General features: G+C 34.5%; 5 protein-coding genes across 5 annotated transcripts; all 5 read left to right on the top strand.

The window, feature by feature from the left end:
• The first annotated feature begins 3,636 nt into the window (after window positions 1-3,636).
• LOC149726901 (mitochondrial coenzyme A transporter SLC25A16-like) lies at window positions 3,637-5,669 on the top strand. The gene is made up of 2 exons (XM_089890894.1): window positions 3,637-3,689; window positions 3,965-5,669. Exons 1-2 carry the CDS (start codon window positions 3,672-3,674, stop codon window positions 4,913-4,915), a joined length of 969 nt encoding a protein of 322 aa, XP_089747020.1. The 5' UTR covers window positions 3,637-3,671; the 3' UTR covers window positions 4,916-5,669.
• A 141-nt stretch (window positions 5,670-5,810) lies between these two features.
• LOC149726900 (uncharacterized) lies at window positions 5,811-9,205 on the top strand. Its single transcript, XM_089890895.1, has 4 exons — window positions 5,811-6,964; window positions 7,766-7,850; window positions 8,224-8,372; window positions 8,731-9,205. Exons 1-4 carry the CDS (start codon window positions 6,910-6,912, stop codon window positions 8,913-8,915), a joined length of 474 nt encoding a protein of 157 aa, XP_089747021.1. The 5' UTR covers window positions 5,811-6,909; the 3' UTR covers window positions 8,916-9,205.
• Window positions 9,206-9,861: 656 nt separating this feature from the next.
• On the top strand, window positions 9,862-12,791 carry LOC149726899 (uncharacterized). The gene is made up of 4 exons (XM_089890896.1): window positions 9,862-10,062; window positions 11,659-11,743; window positions 11,987-12,129; window positions 12,501-12,791. The coding sequence occupies exons 1-4, from the start codon at window positions 10,002-10,004 to the stop codon at window positions 12,671-12,673; spliced, it is 462 nt and encodes a 153-aa protein (XP_089747022.1). The 5' UTR covers window positions 9,862-10,001; the 3' UTR covers window positions 12,674-12,791.
• A 2,945-nt stretch (window positions 12,792-15,736) lies between these two features.
• Window positions 15,737-18,361, top strand: LOC149726898 (scaffold protein ILK-like). Its single transcript, XM_089890914.1, has one exon. The coding sequence runs from the start codon at window positions 15,806-15,808 to the stop codon at window positions 17,147-17,149; it is 1,344 nt and encodes a 447-aa protein (XP_089747040.1). The 5' UTR covers window positions 15,737-15,805; the 3' UTR covers window positions 17,150-18,361.
• Window positions 18,336-21,622, top strand: LOC149726897 (proteasome subunit alpha type-4-like). The gene is made up of 6 exons (XM_089890916.1): window positions 18,336-18,493; window positions 18,956-19,148; window positions 19,558-19,646; window positions 20,290-20,420; window positions 20,826-20,948; window positions 21,328-21,622. Exons 1-6 carry the CDS (start codon window positions 18,400-18,402, stop codon window positions 21,490-21,492), a joined length of 795 nt encoding a protein of 264 aa, XP_089747042.1. The 5' UTR covers window positions 18,336-18,399; the 3' UTR covers window positions 21,493-21,622.
• Window positions 21,623-22,082: the final 460 nt, after the last annotated feature.

Here is a 22,082-nt window from a genome sequence, read left to right as displayed (position 1 = left end):
GCATAGTATTTTTGGAAGGTTTTAGCTCTTTATTTCAAAAACTACACCAACTATTCAAGTTTATTAGGCCAGTTTAGTTATTTAGTAGGTTGACGCTTACAGTTTACCGCTTGTTTAGGAAATTAAAACGGTTTGTTAGAAATGTATATATATTAGAAAATAGTTGTTTTACAGTATAACCATAGTATACTGAAGTGATAGTACGCTAACGAGACCACGTGACCACTTTTCACGCATGAGTGCACAGTTGCACTTCGCCCGACAGTTCAGCCAGACAGTGCAGTATAACAGTGCAAGGCAGAGTCCGTATATAAGCATTTTTATATGTTTATATACGGAAAAGGATCGCGAAAATTGTTGTATAATGTACAGTGACACATTTTTAATAGTTTAGCGAATTTGACTGATCGTTTGCGTAAAGCAATTACATTTGTAGCCAGATTGGAAATAATCATCATAGAGTAGCATATATACAATGGCCTCTGCTTAAACGAAAGTTTTTTGGACGACCTATTTGCTGATTCACTAACCACAGGTAGCACCAGATATAAGAACTTTACAAGTAAAAATATCAGAACTTATGCATTGAGTTCTGATCTGGCAGATATTCAACCCACTGTAATTATTGAAGATTTCGGAAACAATTCTAATGCAATTCACTGCGTTGTAGCAGATGGATTAAACATCAATAGAGTATTTTTTAAACTTGTAAGTTCAACTGGGAGCATGGATTACGATTCTGTTCTGGTTGCCCCAAATCCCTTTTCAGAAGAACGGCCTATATTTCTTTGTTCGATCCACCACACTTGCTTAAGGTAAACTACTTTTTTTCTTATTTCTAATTTTTAATATTCAAATATTTTTTTGCAGACTGTCAGAAATTCACTCTGTTCATCGGGTTTTACTGGTACTCGGTTGATGAATTATAAAGGCATGGATATTTTATGGCAACATTGACCAGCTATACGAACAAGAACAATCAACCATGTTGTTATTTCGAACCCGTTTAACAAAGGCACATATTCATCTAAATCCTTTCTCCAAGGTAGATATTTAATAACGTGCAATTTCCATTTGTGTGACTAATGGTGTTTTAAACTTGCACCTTCTATATTGTACTTGGAGTTTTAAAAACAAGTTTATTATCTTTTAAGATGAATCTTAAGCTGGCGAAAGATATCTTCAGTTTACAGGTGGCAAAAAACTTGGATTCTGTCCAGGGAGCTAAAGGTACAGCAATGTTTGTGGCTCATGTTACTGAGTAAGTTACAGTAAATTTACAAAAAAAGTAAATTTACAAATTTCCTGTAACTTACTCAGTTTACAAATTTTACAGTAATTTTCCCAAATTCTTAAAATAAACATCAATTATGAATGTGAAACAAAACGATATATCAAAGTACCCTTTTTCTGTCAAATATTTTTATATTAATTAGAATGTTTTTATTTAGCGTGAAATGGGCAGACGAATGCAAGACCCAGATATACATCAGTTTGGATATTCTGTTGCACACTATACCCAAAGAAAAGTTATCAAAAAAATTAAAGGTGGGAACACCACATTCGGAACCAAAAATATGTGGACCACTGTATGTGATGCTCCGATGCCCAGAAGAAAAAAGTTGTAACTTTTTTTCTTTTACCGTTTTTTTTTATTCTATAATCCTAATATTGATCTCAAGGAAGGGCCTCTGTCCTGCTTTATCAAAAAAAACCTTGAGAAATGATGTATTGGGTAGGATAGCAGGGCAGATCGACACAGTCGAGGCAAAAGGCTATTTAAATTTATGGATAACTTTTCGCTTCTTAAACTGTATACACATGATAAGCATAAGCTGAATAATAAATAAAACATTTATACTGCACTAACTGATCGCACCCAGAGCAAAACTCTTTTTTAAAGGTCGGTATTATAATAAAATTTTCGAAATACAGTTTAAACAAGAATAATAAAAGGGCAGGAAAAGAACAAAGAAAAAATAAAGCAATGTGTTAAAATAAAATATAAGCGTTCATATATTTACAAATGTGTGCCGGGAAAACGACAGTCGTTATAACTTATAACACAGGTGTTCTGTTTCATACACCTCGTGACCATTCTCGATAATTGTGTTATTTATAATTTTATATGCTCCTGTTTAGTTAAAAATACTACATTAACTGCTGTCCTCTTCATCCCTATCACCATGTATATCCAGCAAATGATCGATAAATATTTTCATAAATGTTGTTTCCCATATTTTATGAAACACTGCATTAAAATCAATTTCCCTTGGATTTTTGTGTGTTTTCTTCACAGCAAGAACGTAGATTTGCTGGAGCACATACAGGTAGTCTGCATATGGGCATTTCAGCAGTCCAGGCACTTTCTCCATCATGTCAATAATTGCATTAGAATTGTTTCCGAAATCTTCAATAATTACAGTGGGTTGAATATCTGCCAGATCAGAACTCAATGCATAAGTTCTGATATTTTTACTTGTAAAGTTCTTATATCTGGTGCTACCTGTGGTTAGTGAATCAGCAAATAGGTCGTCCAGAAAACTTTCGTTTAAGCAGAGGCCATTGTATATATGCTACTCTATGATGATTATTTCCAATCTGGCTACAAATGTAATTTCTTTACGCAAACGATCAGTCAAATTCGCTAAACTATTAAAAATGTGTCACTGTACATTATACAACAATTTTCGCGATCCTTTTCCGTATATAAACATATAAAAATGCTTATATACGGACTCTGCCTTGCACTGTTATACTGCACTGTCTGGCTGAACTGTCGGGCGAAGTGCAACTGTGCACTCATGCGTGAAAAGTGGTCACGTGGTCTCGTTAGCGTACTATCACTTCAGTATACTATGCTATAACTTTAAATTAAGTCAAAAAAACGAAGAAAAACTACATAAAATCACCTCTCTCCTTTGCCGACATTGGAGATGCGCTATTCTTTTTTTATTTCTGCGACTGTAACGAGTATACCATTTTTTTTAACGAAGAGTGATTGCGTTAGCAGTGCGTTACGCTTACGAACAATTTCTACGCACTGTGACTAGTATGTCCCTCATTTTGTCCTCGCTGTTTGTAACTCGTCTCGTAAAATGACTGGAAAATTGTAAAGTAGTACACTACACACATATTTCACAATTTGACTGAGGCAATCCCATTTAGCTCCGTCGGAATTAATGATACCCAGCAAACCTGTTTACACGGTCATCTTCTAGCTGCTAATTTTCTAATGTCACACTAAACCACATCATTTCCTTATTCCTTTCTTTGTTTATATTTTTGCGCGCAGAAGAAGTCTTTATTAAACTTTCCGGAGCGTACGTTTTATATCACTATTCTGACGTAAAACATCGTTATTGTGACGTAATGAATCGATAAATTTTTGCAAGTCAGTTTTGCGAGTTACGATGACGAAGCATATTGGCCGCTTTTTAAAGTTAATTTTCGACACGAACGTCCGACTGTTACATAAAAAAAACTATACAGTGGATATCAGTGAAGCCTAAGGAACATTTTGAAACCAAAATTTTCTTTGGTTACCAGCTAAATTATTACCTGTCTGATGACATCATCATAGATGTATTATACATTCTCATTAGTCATGCGTGACTTTTTATGCTTCACTGCGTAACGTTGCGGAGTAGATATTCGAGTCACTGCCCTGTATGGTTAAGTGTACTAAGGTATTGTTGATTTGCGTTCATTGGTTTGTAGTGCGTTGTGCTACTTACGTCGGTTTAGATGTAAAAGATTAAATTAGTAATCGTGAACAGACTTCATTTGATGTTGTTCGACTATTGTAGCTAAAGAAAACATCCGTTTGAATTTAAAAAATCTTAGTGTGTTACGTGTTTATGAAATAGTTAACTAATTTGCAGGTTAATGCGCAGCCTGTATTTATATATTACTGGTTTATCATATTTGAAACGTTCATTAAAGAGTATTTATTGTGTTACAGATGGCTGTGCCGCGGCAGAACCATAAGCGGGGGACCGATTGGTCCACTTTATTTAAGCGGCTTGCTGCTGGTGGTTTAAGTGGCTGTTGCACAAAGTTAGCTATTGCTCCACTTGATCGAACCAAAATCTTGCTACAAGCACAACATCCTTATTATAAAGATCTTGGAATATTCAGATGTGTGTTGGCTATTATAAGGAGAGAGGGGGTTATGTCTTTGTGGAAAGGAACCACCATGATGATGATTCGAATATTTCCGTATTCTGCTGTACAGTTCTACTCGTTCAAGCAGTATAAATCATTTTACGAGCCACTAATTGGAAATGATCATATCGCGAAAATTTTGTCTGGGAGTTCTGCGGGGGTGACTTCTGTCATGTGCACATATCCTCTCGATATGGTGCGGGCACGCCTGGCGTTTCAAATTACTGGAGAACACAGATACAAAAGCATAAGTGCTGCATTCTCCTCTATCCATAAACAAGAAGGGGGTATGAGAGGGTTTTATAGAGGGATTAGTGCTACAGTCATTGGGATGGTGCCTTATGCTGGTGTTTCATTCTACACATTTGATTCACTGAAAGAGCTTTGCATTAAGCACTATCCGGATATTCTGTCAAGACCAGATAACTTTTCACCTGAAACTCGAGTTTTAAAACCATGGGTATCACTTTTGTGTGGTGGATTTGCAGGTGCCATTTCACAAACTGTTTCTTTTCCACTTGACGTTGCAAGAAGACGTATGCAGCTTGCACATGTTTTACCAGACTCTCATAAATTTAAAGGCATCTGGTCTACTCTAGCAACAGTGTATCAAGAAAATGGGGTGAGACGTGGTTTGTACCGGGGACTTTCAATTAATTATTTACGAGTTATTCCCCAACAGGCGATAGCGTTTTCTGTTCATGAATATTTACTTGAATTAATTGGTCTTAATAGAAAGAAAGATTAACCATGTTTGTTGATTAAATCGTATTTGTTAATTTAACTGTGACAGAGCATGTTTCATTTTGCAGTTCCTCTGTGTTTCCTTAAGTTTCCTGTGATGCAAATTGCGAATCTTTTGGCTCGTTTTTTTGTCTGATACATTATATTTTCACAAAGACTTCTATTTTCCGTTAGCGCTGCATAAACTTTTGTCTGTAGTGTTATCATTTGAAATACTACTTTGGCTCTAAGTAACAGAAATCCATGACAGATAGTTATCTAACAATTATTTGTCCAGTTTGTCTCGACATGCCAGTACCCACTAAAATGGTGCTGATAATTTTTGATATATATGCAATCAAATCAGTGTTTCTCTTTAATTTGCGTTGCCTCATTTATTTATTCTAACACTTGTTTTCCTATTTTGGCAAACCAGCAATAAAAGAAAACAAAATTTAAAACTGTAACCTCCAAAATAAGAAACTTTGCAATAATTAGGTATTTTCATTTATATTTTTTGCTTGTAGCTTTACATAAAGTCTTTATAAGGTGATTTAGGTATTTTAATGATTTGAGCAATGTTCTAATCATTGTAGTGTACTGATTTTTAAAAGTTCGTGGGTTAATTTTTTACAGAACTTTTTTCAAGTTAAATATTAACTTGTGCCTTAGACTGTATGGTCATATGGATTATTCAAAAAATATGAAATTTGTTCAATTATTATTTTTAAAAGTGTTTGGTATTCTGTGACATTTATAAAAGAAAATATGAGCATGTTTTTAATGTGTTTTAGTTGCAGGTAGTTTATAGTTATTTTAGGTGTATTTACAAAAGATGTATAGGCTATGTTATGTAACATAAATCCAATTTGGCTATTATGATGCATTTAAATAGGCACAAATATTTACAAAACAACAATTAAAAAATTGTGTGTATGTCTATTCGTATTAGTTGCGTCAAAATTTGCAACAGAATTCTTTAAAAAGTCAGAAAACAAAATAGTTGGCACTGTAGTCTACACAGGAAAGACGTTAAAATTGTTTGTTGTTGCTTATACTGAGGTAGATCTTACTACAATTACCAAATTGTGGTGGTATCATAGAAGCTTGTCATTTAGTCGTCATATCGTATTGATGCGTTACCTGCCTACTGTATTTGTTACGCAGAATTTTTTAATTTTGCTCGCATAGCAGGGTGGGGAAGATGAGACACCTTCAGTACATAATATCCAAATATCCTGATCGTGTTTTAAACAATTAACAGCGGTCTGTTTGAGTCGTGAGAATATATTCTTAAAATTCTTTAAATGTTTATTGTTTACTACCAAATGTGACGAGAAAATAGAATGAAAACCCGTCCCATCTTTCCCCACCTTACTATATATCTTATAAATATGGCTTGCTCGAAATTAAATTCGCGCTGTAGCATACCGGCGCATCTGCAATGGCACCTGCTGGCTCCAACAGAGAGGGTGCGGATCGCCCAAAATATTCAAATACAATATGTGGTATCTTATAAGCAAGAGTATGAAACAGAAGACGTTACAAAGACAGTCGTTGCTCGCCACGCGGAGATAAACAAATTCTATTCGTCATTCATGATTCGATTTTGGTCACGAGATATAATAGATATATAACATACAAGGTGTAGTATGTAAGGATCTAGATGTTGGTGATCATTATTCCAATACCAAGAACAACTGTTTGACGAAGAGGGTTTGTATGAATATATACGCCAGCGACCCAGAAAGATGATGACTATGTGATACCGCGTACAGTTCTTCGCGGAGTTTGATTCTAAGGGCGTTGTTCAACATACGTAAACATCACGAGTGCTGATTCACTCTTCAGCCATTATATGTATATATGTCTACAATGTCCACATGAATCAACAGAAATCTTAATATTGGTTTTGGATACGTTAACTGTGTTTGCTCGCGTTATGTGAACATTTAGTTTGGGAATGGTGTGGCATAACAGTGTTCTTACAGCAGTCTTTGTTGCCGTTTAACATTTAAAATGAATAGGTATATTGGGGTTTTACTTTTCGGTTTACTGAAAGCTACGCTTGCAGGTTGGTGTGTTCACTATGTAATGTACTGGATACAGGTTTATATAGTAGGGTGGGAGGAGATGGGACACCTTTTCAATCTATTTTCACGTGCCATTTGGTATAGTATAGCAAATGACATTCAAAGAAACATAAAACCGTATCGTCACGACTGACATAACGTTGTTAATTGTTTAAAACACGATCAGGATAATTGGATATCATGTGCCAAATGTGTTCCGTCTTCCCCACCCTACTTTATATAAGTACCAGCGTTGACAAAAATTATCGGTCACCAATTTGTATACTTGTATGTTTTAGGATATATGCACGTATGTTTTATGTAGACAATAGAACATAAGAAATCGTATATTTGTTATACATGTATATTTTCCTTATATACGCCGTCGAGCTTATACACTTCTTGTCACTTTAACTGCTATATTACTATATACAATTAAATACTGGATATACGAATGTAATTTATTCTATAGCTTAACGGGGCAACAAAAGACGTTATAACACGTGTGTTCTGTTTCATACACCTCGTGCCCTTTACGACCGAGTTACTACACGTGTAAGTAACGTTGGTAATTATATTTTTTATTGTATACGGATGACATTTTAGGCAACGCATACGAGTTCGAGGGCACATACGCCCACAATGATAGCAGCCGCAAGCCTCGAATTCGATATTATAAAGATAACGGCAAGCTATGCGACCTGGCCGTTGGTCGTACAGTTTATATATACGTAGGCAAATGAATATTTATTTTGATTTTGGGGCATTTAAAAATCAACGCTAACGCTTTTAATATATTGTAGACGATTGCCATTGGTGTGGATCGCGCTGCTGCGATGAAGACTTCAAAACATGTTACGATTGCGACGATCTCGAAAGTGGACTGAGGTGTGGACTATTTAATTTAAGCTGTATATAGTATAGGGTGGGAAAAGATGGGAAACTTTTTATTATATTTTTCAGCCCATTTGGTAATAAACAAAGAACAATCGGAGAATTATAAAACCGCATCCTCACGACTTCCATAGACCGTTGTTAATTGTTTAAATCACGATCAGAATAATTTAATATTATGTGCTAAAAAGGTGTCCCATCCCACTATATTTTTTTTATGTTAAGGTGCGCTCGTAAATCATTTGTCTGTGAATACGCTTGTATGGCGAACAACGTTTCACAGATTTGATATATTTATGCATAGGGGTGTTATGTTAGTAGTTATACATGGTTGATTAACTTCTTTTTTATTTTTTGCCTTTCGCAGTGTTGGTGCAATAGCAGGAATTGTCGTAGCATGCGTGGTTGTGTTGATCGTCGTGGTGGCAGCATGTACTAGTTTATGTCGGTATTATGGATCTAGTGTTAATGGGAAACCCGTACAACCAGAAGCCACGAATAATATTTCAAATGTTGGTAAGTATATTAAGAGTGAATATATTGTTGACATTTCTAAAGTAGGCAAGAGTACAATATATTCATAATAAATTAATGAAATGTACTTCGTCTTTTATTACAAGTTTTTAAAATACGATAAGTAAGAAAATAATGTTTTGGATAAAAGGCGTGAACGTTACACCCTACAGACAATACAATGTAAATTAAGTAAACAACATTTTTTTCATATTAAAGTCCTAATTGGAAGAATATTATATTCACATTTCCAAAGTATAGACCGAAGATAAGTAAATACGAACCGGTATTTCAATGAAAATAGCAATCCCTAAAAATACCTTTATAAATCTCTAACCTTAAACAAAGTCCTCCTATTCAGCGTACACATCAAACTCCGGCAGCTACCCAACTGCACCACCCGAATACACAGAAAGCAGTGATATGCCACCGCTTTATTCAACCGGCAATCATGGGCAAAATTCGTGCGATCCTCCACCGTACAACCAGTTTGACATGGACACCACTTACCCTCAGCCTGTTGCTGACAGTCAACTGCCTCAATAAACCTCTTTACGTTTAAATGTAGTGGGATGGGGAAAGATGGGACACGGTTTTATTCTGTTTACTCGTCCCATTTGTTAGTAATCACAGAACATTCAAAGAATTATAAAACGTTTCCTCACGACTTTCATAAGACCGTTGTTAATTGATTAAAACACGATCATAGTATTTGGATAATATGTGATAAAAATGTCTTGTCTCCTCCTTCCCCCTACTACATATATGTATATAGAATACCATCTTATATAATTCCTATGCACCTTTTTTGTAAAATACAATTAACAAAATCAGAATTCCGGTACGATTTTCTTGTAAAGTTAATTTGCCGGGGGGAAAGTATACATACGTCGATACCAAAGCTACTATAACGCTAATTCACCTCTCTGATTTACGTAAAGACTATGAATAAAGTGGTATATACCTATATGGCAAATCACAGTCACAAACACGATTTTATGAAGCTACCATAGAGTAGGATGGGGAAGATATAGGAGATTTTTAGCACATCCTATTTAAATATCCTGATCGTGTTTTAAACAATTAAAACAACAGTCTATATGGTGGTATAGTGAGTATACGGTTTTATAATTTTTTGAATGTTCTTTGTTTAATACCAAACTGGACGAGAAAATTGGGAACAGGTGTCCCATCTTTCCCCACCCCAATGTACATTTTTATTTCATTGGTCTATACGGGTAACAGGGTTTGTTGTGTATATCCTAAAACAACTTGGCTAATTTAGTAATTCAGATTATTTTATGGTCATCTCTAATATGAAATATAGGCCATATTAGGTTGTAACTTAAATAATAAGAATTAAAAAATCAAAAATATTGTTGCGACACCGCTCATAGTATTACACGTCCCAGTTCTCGGCTTGGATTTCTCGGGCGTTGTCAACATACGTAAACGTCACGAGTGCTGATTCACTTTTGACCCGTTATTGTACAGTCCATTGTTGCTCTAAAACCAACAAGAAACTTTATATTCGTTCGTTTCGTGCATTGTGTTCACTGGCACTGCCTGAACAATTAGCTTAGGAAAGCTGTGGCTATACCTCTGTATCAGAAGTACAGAATATTTGGCAGTATGGGCAAATTATTCATTATTGGACTTGTGTTTGTTGGATTACTGAAATCTACGTTGGCAGGTCAGTCAGTTTATTTAGCTAAAATTAAGAGTTGAATATGTTGTAAATTACCTGTTTAGTGCTTAGGTATATATGCTATTTCTTTTAAAAATGGCCATCATATATCACATGTATTTAGTTGTCACCTACAATAATAGGTTCATATATTTCAGTTTGGACAAGACTTTAGTTAAGCGCCTTGCATGGGTATATATAGTAGGGTGGGGGAAGATGGGACACTTAAGCACATATTGCCAAATATTTCCAAAATCAAAATAGATGACGGCTTTTGGTTAATACCACGAATTAGTACTATCATTCCTTTTTTAATTGACACCAATTTAATAAAATATAATAAAACACACGAGGAGTTATTTAGCGATCCGCACAACAGGTATAATTTTACAAATTTGAAAACACACAGGATAAGATGGGACAGTTTAAAATCACTGTTAATTGTGATTATTAAGTGTATATATAAATAGGAATATACGTAAATAACACGAAATAATACTGTACGCTTTGAAAATTAGGTCTACTAAACATTATTTTTCTTGCCCTACTGCTATAGTTTTTAACATGTTACCTATACATTATATTATTGCATAACAATTGGTATTGTTTGAACGACAATGGGTAATATTCGAACATAAATGGATAAATATTGTATCCTACAAATGTATACGAACTTGTGATAACAGAAAATTGATAATAACTGTTGATAAAGTCTTTATTTTTGCTACAAGTTGGGTATTACTACTCTGTTTTTGGCACAAGCCACTTCTCATAAATTATCACCAAGTGCAAATGACCAAATTTCGAATATATTTTCAAAATATTATCTTTTTATTATATCAGTATCTTATAGTTGAATAACCCCTGAGGTATAAATTACTAAATTAAAAGCAAATCTTTTAAAGTTTGGCAATGAAAACATACAAAACTACAATGTGGTGGAAGATGGGACTCTAAATTGAAATATATTTACATTAGCAGTATTATGCAACTTGTAGTTAACCTACCGAGTTTAACAGCCTGCGATAGTTTCTTTGCCATGTAAACGTCATATATATAACGTTAAACCGATATTTTTGTTGTTGTTTTTATCTCAAATTTAAGTCATATTGACCCCTGTCTATTTTCTTCACGCTTATATCTCAGTGTTTTTTTACAAAAATAAAACTAGTTTTATGAGACAAAATCAAACTGTACAAAATAGTCAAGGTTGTTTTATGAAGCTATGAAATTAGTTTAATCGTTCGCACACGCAAACAAAAAAAATCATTGGCTTTACTACGATTTAGCGAGCATTAAAACATAGCACCTTACTATTTCGCATTTTTTTACCTGTTTAAAGTATACTGTTTCTATTTTACATATTTTTTTTTAATATTTAAAAACAGTAATCAGCTTTGACGGGCGTTTTATAAAGTCGTGATAATACTGTCGAATAATTCTGTAACCTCATTCTCCTGATTATCATTAAATGAGGGTCCGTAAAAAAAAAAAAAGTCTCGTCTGACAAAGTGTTCCATCTTTCCCCACCCTACTATATACGTACAAATTACTTCGTGTAAAAGAAATATGTTTGGTTTCGTGACCATATTTTAATTACAGACCATTGTCGTTGGTGTGGGTGGAGGTGTTGTGATGAAAACTCACGGACTTGCGATTGCGACGATGTTGAAAATAACGGACTTAGGTTACAAATATAACTTAACACTTTTATTTACGTGTATACATTTATAAAAAAATTAAAAAAACTTTGAAAATGTTTATAAAATATTTTTGCATAAAAAGGCCTTTTCTAAAATTTTCAGCTAAATCACCATTGAATCTATATAGCATATTTTTTCCTCAATAAGCGTGTCACAATATTTCATTAGCACTACAATGAATTGGTAAAATAGTTAGATGTTCGTATAATTAAAAATTATATTTGCAGTGCTGGTGCCATAATAGGGATTGCCTGTGCAGCTATATTTGCATTAACCGTCGTGACATCAGTCTGTGTTGGTTTGTGTTATTATTACGGGTCACGCCAAAGAAAACCTGTGCGGCCAGGCACAAATAACCTCTCTACCGTAGGTGAGTACTCATAGTATAAACATACTCATACCCTGTAAAAGGAGACACTATTCAACAGTGAGTGTATTTTATGTGATAACATGTATTTTTGTTTGCTTTGATAAAACGTTGTACACATTATAGTTTACACGTCGCAAAAATAAAATCGGATCATACAGTACTGTGGGGTAAGATGGAACACCTACAAAACATATTGTCCATATATCGTGGCCGTGTTTTAAACAATTAACAACGGGTTATAGCAGTCGTGAGGATTCGGTTTTATAATTTATTGAATGTTCCTATATTACTACCAAATGGGACGAGAAAGTAGAATGAAAAGGTGTCCCATCTTCTCCCACCCTACTTTAATTAATATATATTTTTTACAGCATACTCGTCAAATTACCCACATCCGCCACCTAGCTACTCACAAAACAGCGCATACATGCCACCGCCTTATTCTACCGATTACCCGGAGAAAACCGTTTGGAATCCCCCACCGTACAACCAGCTAAACATGAATCCTCCCCAACCCCAGCCTGATAGTCAACTTCATCAATAGACGTGTTCACTAATTATTTCTGTGTTTAATTTATGTTGATTTCGTACTGTAAAAGTTAATGTGAATTTGTGTGGTATAATGTCTATTAATCTGTACAACACGATTTAATTTTTGTAAAATATTGTCAGTGTAAAAGAACGCACGTGACTGCCACCACTGGAGAATTGGTATGGGGCGCTTATTGTATTGTAACCAAATGATACCGGGTAACAAGCTGGGTGCTGCTCCACATCAAAGCCCATAGAAATCACAAGTTAAGAAACTAACTTGTCTATTGTTTATAAATAGATAATTCATATAGTAGGGTGGGGGGAGATGGGACACCTATGACACATAATAACTAAATATCCTGATCGTGTTTTAAACAATTAACAACGGTCTATGGGAGCCGTGAGGATAAAGTTTTATAAAAAATCGTTAAATGTTTGTTTACTATCAAATTGAAAAAGAAAATAGATTGAAAAGGTGTCCCATCTTCCCCCACCCTACTATATACGTATTATGTATTAGCTATGGTTTATGCGTGCATGGACGCCAGTTTTGTTCAAGCTACTTTATGGTTGACAATGGCGCTAATGCAGAAATGTCTTCTGTACGGGCTAACTCGGCATTTAGTCGCGTTTACAGCATTTTATAAGTCAGGAACCTTTGGCACTAAGGGAAGTTAGTTTACTATATAAACGTATGCACTTACAGGATATTTGCCCTCGCAGCGGTTTTACTAGCGAATTAAGCAGTTTTAAAGTTAGCAGTTACAGACTTAGCATATATATGTAAACGAAGCAATGTTTTTGAAAAAAGTGAATGACAATCTGGAAAATGATATCCAATCAAAGAAACATTCTTTACAATTTCTGCCTCTAAGCAAGACTTATGCGTTTATGCCTGAACTTTGGACATTCAAACAAAAAACTGATTCAACATACTTAAAAAAGTTAAAGGCTTGCTTAGATGGATGGCATAAGTGATATGTCAAATCATCATGGGACTTAAGTTATGGTTCGCGGTGTGTGACTTGAGGCATGTAAGCACCGCTGCTGCTCGTTGTAAAAGCTCATTTTCATCACTTGATATAAAAGCAGTTTTACAACTACTACATTCTTTAATAAAGCTCATCTCCTTTAAGGCCAAACTTACGACATAATACAGACCATTCTCTTGAATGGTATCCATTTCAAGGGGAGCCACGTCCAATACAATATCGATCAATAAGGACATGCTTTCTGCTGTAGTTGTTTTTTTTAAATGATTTGTGATCTTTAATGAAGCTCAACAAATGATGACTATCATCTTCATCGCAGTCGCAAATAGAGGGGACATCCATAAAGTAAACTGCCCAATCATGATTAGTTTCAATGCATTGCGAAACTGGGTAGGCTTTGGATGTGCACTATGCCGTACCCTCTATAACCTGTTGAAATTGATATATGAATGATTTTCATATTGTGCGACTACAATATGTATTTTACCTGTAAAACAGATTTCCCAAAGCATCTTGAGAAAACGACCACTTAGCAAAATATTAAATTCCCCATTAAGAACAAGCTTGGAATGCAAGGATATCAAGTTTATGAATAATGTAATGCCAGATTGTACAGGCTTCCACGCGTCCCTTGGAAGTTTCATTATCTGTATAAGATCGAGTATCTAGTTCTAGAGGATGACCACTGTTTTATATACTGACATACTAACAACAAAAATTGCAACATTGTCAGAAGTTTCTGCTCTTTTACCTTTCGCAATTGAACAAGCGTTTCATTTGATTTTTCAAAAAGTCCATCTCTGAATAAACGGCAGCAATTCATTATGTTATACCATTGATTGAAATATATAAAATAAGCTGTTGTTAAAGCTGCACTCGGTAATTCACCACTATCTTTCTAAATCTCCTGAAATCTAAACATGCTGGGCATACTTTGCTTACAACACTAGTCAATAGGTACTATAGCTTTTTCTTGAAAAACATACCTCACATAAACGGCTGCCTATTGTCTGCAGTTTATTGCCCATCGCTTTCTTCTTTCTGCTTCCGATGGAAAGAAAAAAGTCTGCGGGTTGCACTGCTGCTTCCACTACAGTTAGGAGCACAACATCCAACTATGTTCTCTATTTTTTTATTATTACAATACGGATATTAACTATAAACATATTTATAAATTACTGTAGAAACTAAACAAATGTTTTTAACGCATTTCCTTACTATGCTTTATACATATGCATTCGAGATTTGTGTGTTCCCGCCGAAAAAAAAACAGGAACAGGTGATTGAAACAAGAGAGCAGAGTGTGCAACGCGAAACGGACAGTGGCAGGAAAACCAGAAGCTACAATATTTTACTGAAAATAAACTTAAAATAATTCCTTATCTAAAAAAGACAATGACTTGTTGATACCGACATAACAATTAACACTTTTTTAAATATATATTTACAAAAAAATAGCTAAATACCTTCTTGTGTGCTTTAATATGTTTCTTTGAGTTTAAATAATAACCGTATTATCCGCCTGGTAACATAAGTGTCATTTACTCACGCAAATTAGGATGTGTCAAGGCAGGTTTATATTACATATCAACTTCATGAACGAAAATTCGTCGCGTGCGATGTGTACATTCGAAAAGTTAGTCAGCACATTTTCAAATTCTTCATTTTACAATATGTCATTATTTTACAATGTGTTTACCGCAACTAAATTGTCGGTATGAAGCAATCTTTGCTTTCTTTGTTGTTATAACTTGTACATTCTTAAAATGACGCTAAATATGCGCGCATTCTTGATAAGGCCATAAACGCGCGTAGCGTAATCGCTTGATCAGAAGAGGCTTCAACATAATTTCGGCATATTTGGATTTCTATGGCTGACATATAAAGTGGGCGAGTCTTCGCGTTGTTGTGCCAGTTGACTTGCAATTTTGGAGTGATCTTTGTGGCAGTGATAAAGCAAAATTGGGATTTTGTCATTTGTTTTGGCGGTGAAAAAGAAGTTAAAACATTGAGTTGAAATTGTACAGTAATAGCATGAGTTTAATCACCAGACAATTTACATATTATCCCCAAATATTAAGTCTCTCTGTTATATATTCTTTTCATGCAGTTTAAATTAAACGGTATAATTTTGTTTGCTGGTAAACATAATGAATGATATTTTCTCTCATTGCCGAGACGGAAATTTAGTGGCTGTCAAAGTCTGGCTGGATAACACAGAAAATGATCTAAACCAAGGAGATGACCACCTATTTAGTCCGTTACATTGGGCATGTCGTGAAGGTCATATGCATATCGTTGAAATATTGCTTAACCGTGGTGCACGAATTAATGCGGCAAACATGGGAGACGATACCCCCTTGCATAACGCTGCTCAAATGGGTCACTTTGAAATCCTTAAGAAAATAATCAAGTACAATGCTGATGTCAATGCAATTAATGAGCATGGTAATACACCGCTGCACTATGCTTGTTTTGGTCAGCATGCAGCATGCGCTGAAGAGTTGGTTACTAATGGAGCTACAGTGGGAATCTGTAATAAGTTCGGGCAGTCGTCGGTTTCTAAAGCAAGGCCAATGTTAGCGAGAAAGCTCACTGAAATGGCTGCTTCTCTGGGGCAGGATCTTAATCAAATTGCTTATAATCAAAATGTATGGAAAGGAACCACAAGAACGAGAGCGAAAAATGAAACTCTCCATCATGAAAATGTGGAACTAACAAAGCTAAATCTGAAAGGAAAGATTGCTTCAACCCACTCTGGTGAAACCTGGAGAGGAAGATGGGGCCAGCAAGAAATTGTTGCCAAGATATTAAAAGTTCGAGACATAACATCCAGGAAAATGCGAGAGTTTCATGAGGAGTACCTTCGTTTGAGAATATTTTCTCATCCCAATGTTCTTCCTGTCATGGGTATTGTTAACTCTCCTAAAAATCTCGCTACAATTAGTGGATATGTAATGGGGGGTTCTCTTTACCACGTACTTCATGAATCAACTGTCACTGTTGATCACTCGAGGGCTGTGCTATTCGCCACAGACATCGCAAATGGCATGTCATTCCTTCATTCCCTTGAACCCATCATTCCCCGTCTCCACCTTAACAGCAAGCACATTATGATTGAAGATGGAATGCAGTGCAAGATCAATATGGCAGACGTCAAATTCTCCTTTCAAGAACCAAACAAGCTGCATAACACTGCATGGATGGCACCAGAAGCACTTCAGCGGAAGCACGAAAACATCAACCGAAAATCTGCTGATATGTGGAGCTTCTCTATCCTTCTGTGGGAGATGGTGACACGTGAGGTCCCGTTTTCCGATCTTTCCAACATGGAGTGCGGGATGCAGATCGCTCTAGAAGGGATGCGGGTTTCCATACCTCCAGGGATCTCTCCCCACATCTGCAAACTCATGAAGATATGCATGAATGAAGATCCCACCAAACGACCAAAGTTTGACATGATCTTACCCATTCTCCAGAAAATGAAAAACTAAAAAAAATACCTAAAACTTTCGACTTGTATGAATTTGTATCGTGCGCCGAAAATATTCCGTGTAAATATCAAATATATTTCTGTTTTGGATATGCGATGACCGACAGAGTGTAGCTTTTATTTGATTTGAGCTCATGTACTTATTTCCTGTCTGACACCTTGTGTAACTACACAATTCTGATTTTGCTGCCACTTTCTCACCGTAAATGCCTTGCAGGTTTGTCTTTTTATTGTCTTGTAGTTGGTAAAACTGCTAATGCTAAAACACATACCTGAACAGCTACCCTTTTATTGCAAGTTACTTAATTTTGGAGCAGGGTGTGTTTGATTTTGTTTAGAAATAAATTTAAATTTGTAATGTAGCAACTAACTGCATTGCGTTATTTAAATGAGTAGTTGTATTTGGTGAATAATGTAATGACAATTATGTAAGAAATCTGGCATGTTATGTTATTTTGTAAGCATGTGTTTATTGAAGAAATCTATAAATTATAACTCCTTCTGTTACCTTATGAAATTTAATCAGAATTATATGTCGATTAAATGGATATACATTTGTGTTTAAATGCATTTATAACATAAACATAGACACAAGGTCTTCATTCTTAAGCTGCACCGCAATGTATAAAGCTTTTTTGTTTTTTTTACTTCAGCAAAATCAGTGTTTACTGTTTATCTTTATGCTTTGCTTTTTAGTTTATTAGGAATAAGAGAAGATCCTTTATTCTCTACCATTCATTTCAAATTGTATCAAAACCTTTTTTAAGCAGATGTGTACAAACAGATATTGTATGATTTGTGAAGGAGATATTCTATTTCACTATCACTGCACTGTAGTGAGCATAAAACGTACATCCACACTGCACAATATAAACACCTTTTATCAAAGTGGTCTAGTTTACTATTCTACTTATAGAAATAACATATTTTTTAGTTATTGGAATTATGTTGACTGACTTATCACATTTTCAATCTTCTGTAAAGTCTCATTATTTTTAAGCATATATGGCTCCCAATTTGGTAACATTCAGAATTAAATCATTTTATAAAATACTAATGAAATGCTGGTGTCATTATTTTCCGTTTCACCGTTTTTTGCATCCTTTATTCAGAGACCTGTAAGAAAATAATTCTGCCTATGTCACTTTTTTTGCTGCTTCTCTATAAATTTTAAATGTGTTCCCTACTAACCCTTTTATATCCAACAAACAGATTTTTTTCAGCTGGTTTAAAAATTTAAATATTTTTAAAATGTCAAGACGTTATGATTCGAGGACAACTATATTTTCACCGGAAGGTCGATTATACCAAGTTGAATATGCCATGGAAGCAATAGGGCATGCAGGTGGATTGGAATACTATGTATATTGTATATGTAATAGCTTTTTTAAATTACTTTTAGCCTGTGACAAACACATTTTTAAGCACAGCTTAATTGTTTTACATATAAGTGTTATTTGCCTATTTTGTTTATAAATTTTCTTAAAAAGCATGTTGATAAATTAGTTAAAAAGCGTTGCTATCTTTTACTTAGGAAAGATTTTTGGCTAATTTAGCTTTTTTTAAAGGCCTGTCTCCCGGTTATAAAATATACAGGTCTTACTGTACCATAAAACAATAAATGTAGTTTACATCACATCACTGTTTGTCAAATTGGTTATAAATTAAAAGTCTTTTGTATGTTTGTTTATGCAATGCTGTATGATTCTGCCATTTATTTTGGGTCAGTCACTCATATAGTGCATTTTGCATCAGATGTTTTTAAGTTTTAACTTCGAACCTTGAACACTAATGCATTATTTCTCAGGCTCTTGTTTGGGTATTCTCGCCAATGATGGTATAGTGCTGGCTGCAGAAAAGCGAAACGTTCACAAATTACTTGACGACGTTTTTTTGTCGGACAAAATCTATACGTTGGACGACAATATTGCTTGTAGTGTAGCTGGAATTACATCGGATGCAAATGTTCTTGTAACCGATCTTAGGAGAATTGCCCAAAGGTAAAACTTGTATTGTAACTAATAATACAAATGTCGTCTGCAACAGAGTTTTGTTCAAAAGAATTAATGAAATTTGGTCAAATAAATTTTTTTATAACTATTAAACTTTCTAATCCGATCTATTTTAAAAATGTTCTGTACTTTGTAGCTGTGTATTTTTAGTATTTATATAGTTTAGAATGCTATGTAGAACGTAGTGTTCTGTTGTAGTAGTAGTGCGTATTTACAACATTATTTGGTAAAATATTTTTTTCTTATTACTATTAAACTTTAAAAACAGGTCTATTTCAAAACCAGTCTCTACTTTGTACCGGTGTCTTTATATTGTTTAGTATGTTATGTAGTGTTCTGCATTAGTGCAGACTTATAACACAATTATATTTAACTAATCAATACAATAACAAAACAGGTACAAACTAAACTACCAAGAAAGCATCCCCGTTGAACAGTTGGTCACGCATTTATGTGACATAAAACAAGCGTACACACAATATGGGGGTGAGTTAGAGTAGCTATTCAATTCTAATGTGAACACTTGTTTCCTGTTGTCTGTTTCCTGTCCAACTACGTCAAGTTTCTTTCCTGAAAATCATATTGAAGTTACACGTATCTTTTTTAAATATCAAACCTAAGAAAAAAAGTTATTTTTTTTATAGCCCATCATAATCTTTAAGTCTAACAATCTATATAAAAAACGTATTGTTTTGAACTGGCAAAAATTAAATATGTGAAAAAAAACTTTTATTCCACACAGTCCAGCAACCATTTGGTATATAAGCCTATTGTTGTATACTTTTGCATAACAGATAATGTTAACTGTAAGTTTTTGGTGATTAGACAGTTTTGTTTTAGAATAAAAATAATAAACAGCCATCAACAAAACTTGAAATTTTTTTTAGGATATTAGGCACTGTGTGTGCTAGCAACAAATCTGTTATATACAAATATTATATAAGTATATTATACTCTAATATATTATATAAGTGTAAAATATAACAACAACAGTTCAAAGTTAAAACTTAAATTAGAGGCTGTAATTAGGGTCTTAAAACCAATGGTTACAGAGTTAGAATTATTGGCTTTAAATTGTCTGGAACCTTGTTATTATTTAAATCTGTGACAAACCACTTTTATCATATAGGTCAGCGACCATTTGGTATATCAGTGTTGTACATGGGGTGGGACCGTCATTATGGTTTCCAACTTTATATGTCAGATCCAAGTGGTAACTATGGTGGATGGAAAGGAACATGCATTGGTAACAACAGCCAGGTGTGTTGCTTGTGATTTAACTTTAAATATATGAAGGTATATGTTTTTTTCACAAATTAACAATAGTTTTTGAAACAGTCTCAACATGTGTTGTGTGAAGAAGTAAATTGAGGTTTTTAAATTTGATATGCTGCAAATAAATCCAAAATTTCATAGTGGCATGTGGATAAGTCTGAGTAAATTAAGAACAACTGGTCTAGAATTTAAATAAGATGGATAGTTGCCAATTGACAATGTTTAGGATTGTTTTTACAATATCACTTCAACTTGCCACGTTGTGTATGTGAGGTTACACAATGTTTTTAGTAGACGACGCATTTAAAAAAATCTAATACAAAAATTGTATGGATAGAATAATTTACTATTATCTATATAATATATATACTTGTTTATTTTCATTTCCAGGCTGCTATTTCAATGCTTAAGCAAGAATATAAGGAGAACGAGACAAATCTTAACGATGCTTTGAAACTGGCCGTGAAAGTTCTCAGCAAAACACTGGACACCAATAAACTAACTTCTGAAAGGGTAAACAATCAGAAGTGGCATTTTAAACTAAGTAACATATTACATATAAGTGTTTTAACATGTAATAGTTCTACCATGAGTGTCTTTGTATGTGGTGCATCATACACCTTGTGTCTACTTTACCATCATACACCTTGTGTCTAAGGTGCATCATACACCTTGTGTCTAAGTTACCAAATATTGAACTTATTAGATAATTGTTTTTTTGTTTCTCATTGATCAAGTGGTGGAAGCAATTATTGGTATTTGTATTTTACACACAACCACAATGGTAACAATATCAAGCTTTAAATTGGGTTTTGGACAAACACTATCACCACAATTTTTCATCTGCCTTTTCAAAAACTTATTTATATTTTTTACCATTTTATGAGTGTAGGTTGAGATGGCTACTTTGACACGAGTTGAAGGTCGTACAGTGATCACTGTTCTAACTGCTGCTGCAGTTGATAAACTCTGCGCTGAATATGAACAAGAAAAAGCTAAATTGGAGGCGGAGAGAAAAGAAAAAGAAAAGATGACGCCATCCAAGTCAAGAAAGTGAAAATGGGAACTTTAAAAGTTATATGCTGTGCTAGAAACTGTTGTGAACAATAATTTGTGAATTGAAAACGTTAAAGTGATACGACGCACAGTTATTCAGTGCGCTGCTAGATAAAGTTCCACTTTGGTTACTTCTCTGATTGTTGTTCTTGTGCTGAAGTAGAATTTGCAATGAAAGTAAATAGGATGAAAAGTTTCAACATATTCACTCAAAACAATAGGAAAAAAAAGCAGAACGGTAAATTAGGTTCACAACAAAAAGGTCTGCCTGTTCGTCACAAAACGACAAACATATAATGTAAGTGACGAGCATTCTCATGTTCTTAATATAAAATTATCTGATATGAACAATACAGATGTCTGTAGTTAGCAATAAATAGTTATCGGTAAAAATGAATGTCCACGATGAACAAAATATGTTAGAGGTAAATTGTCGGCTGTGCCAAATAAAAAATGACAAGTGCAATTAAATGACAACAAGTGCAATTGTTCCAAGTCCAACCCAGTGGTCACTGATTGTCGTTGAGTTTATGAGCCAACTTAATTACTTAGAACATTACATGTGGTAGTAACCTTTGAGTGGCAATCAAT

This window comes from Ciona robusta, chromosome 12 (assembly GCF_009617815.1).
Source record: "Ciona robusta chromosome 12, ASM961781v2".
NCBI lineage: Eukaryota > Metazoa > Chordata > Ascidiacea > Phlebobranchia > Cionidae > Ciona > Ciona robusta.
Note: the sequence above shows the minus strand (reverse complement) of the source record. Positions and strands in the feature narration are given on the sequence as shown.

Bases quoted from the DNA above. Each gene is read 5' to 3' on its own strand.
- LOC149726897 (XM_089890916.1), top strand. From the start codon at position 18,400: ATGTCAAGACGTTATGATTCGAGGACAACTATATTTTCACCGGAAGGT. The intron at 20,421-20,825 runs GTGTGTTGCTTG...TTTCATTTCCAG, and splicing joins GCATTGGTAACAACAGCCAG to GCTGCTATTTCAATGCTTAA. The intron at 20,949-21,327 runs GTAAACAATCAG...TTATGAGTGTAG, and splicing joins ATAAACTAACTTCTGAAAGG to GTTGAGATGGCTACTTTGAC.
- LOC149726898 (XM_089890914.1), top strand. From the start codon at position 15,806: ATGAATGATATTTTCTCTCATTGCCGAGACGGAAATTTAGTGGCTGTC.
- LOC149726900 (XM_089890895.1), top strand. From the start codon at position 6,910: ATGAATAGGTATATTGGGGTTTTACTTTTCGGTTTACTGAAAGCTACG. The intron at 7,851-8,223 runs GTGTGGACTATT...TGCCTTTCGCAG, and splicing joins GATCTCGAAAGTGGACTGAG to TGTTGGTGCAATAGCAGGAA. The intron at 8,373-8,730 runs GTAAGTATATTA...CCTCCTATTCAG, and splicing joins GAATAATATTTCAAATGTTG to CGTACACATCAAACTCCGGC.
- LOC149726899 (XM_089890896.1), top strand. From the start codon at position 10,002: ATGGGCAAATTATTCATTATTGGACTTGTGTTTGTTGGATTACTGAAA. The intron at 11,744-11,986 runs GTTACAAATATA...TTATATTTGCAG, and splicing joins GTTGAAAATAACGGACTTAG to TGCTGGTGCCATAATAGGGA. The intron at 12,130-12,500 runs GTGAGTACTCAT...TATTTTTTACAG, and splicing joins AAATAACCTCTCTACCGTAG to CATACTCGTCAAATTACCCA.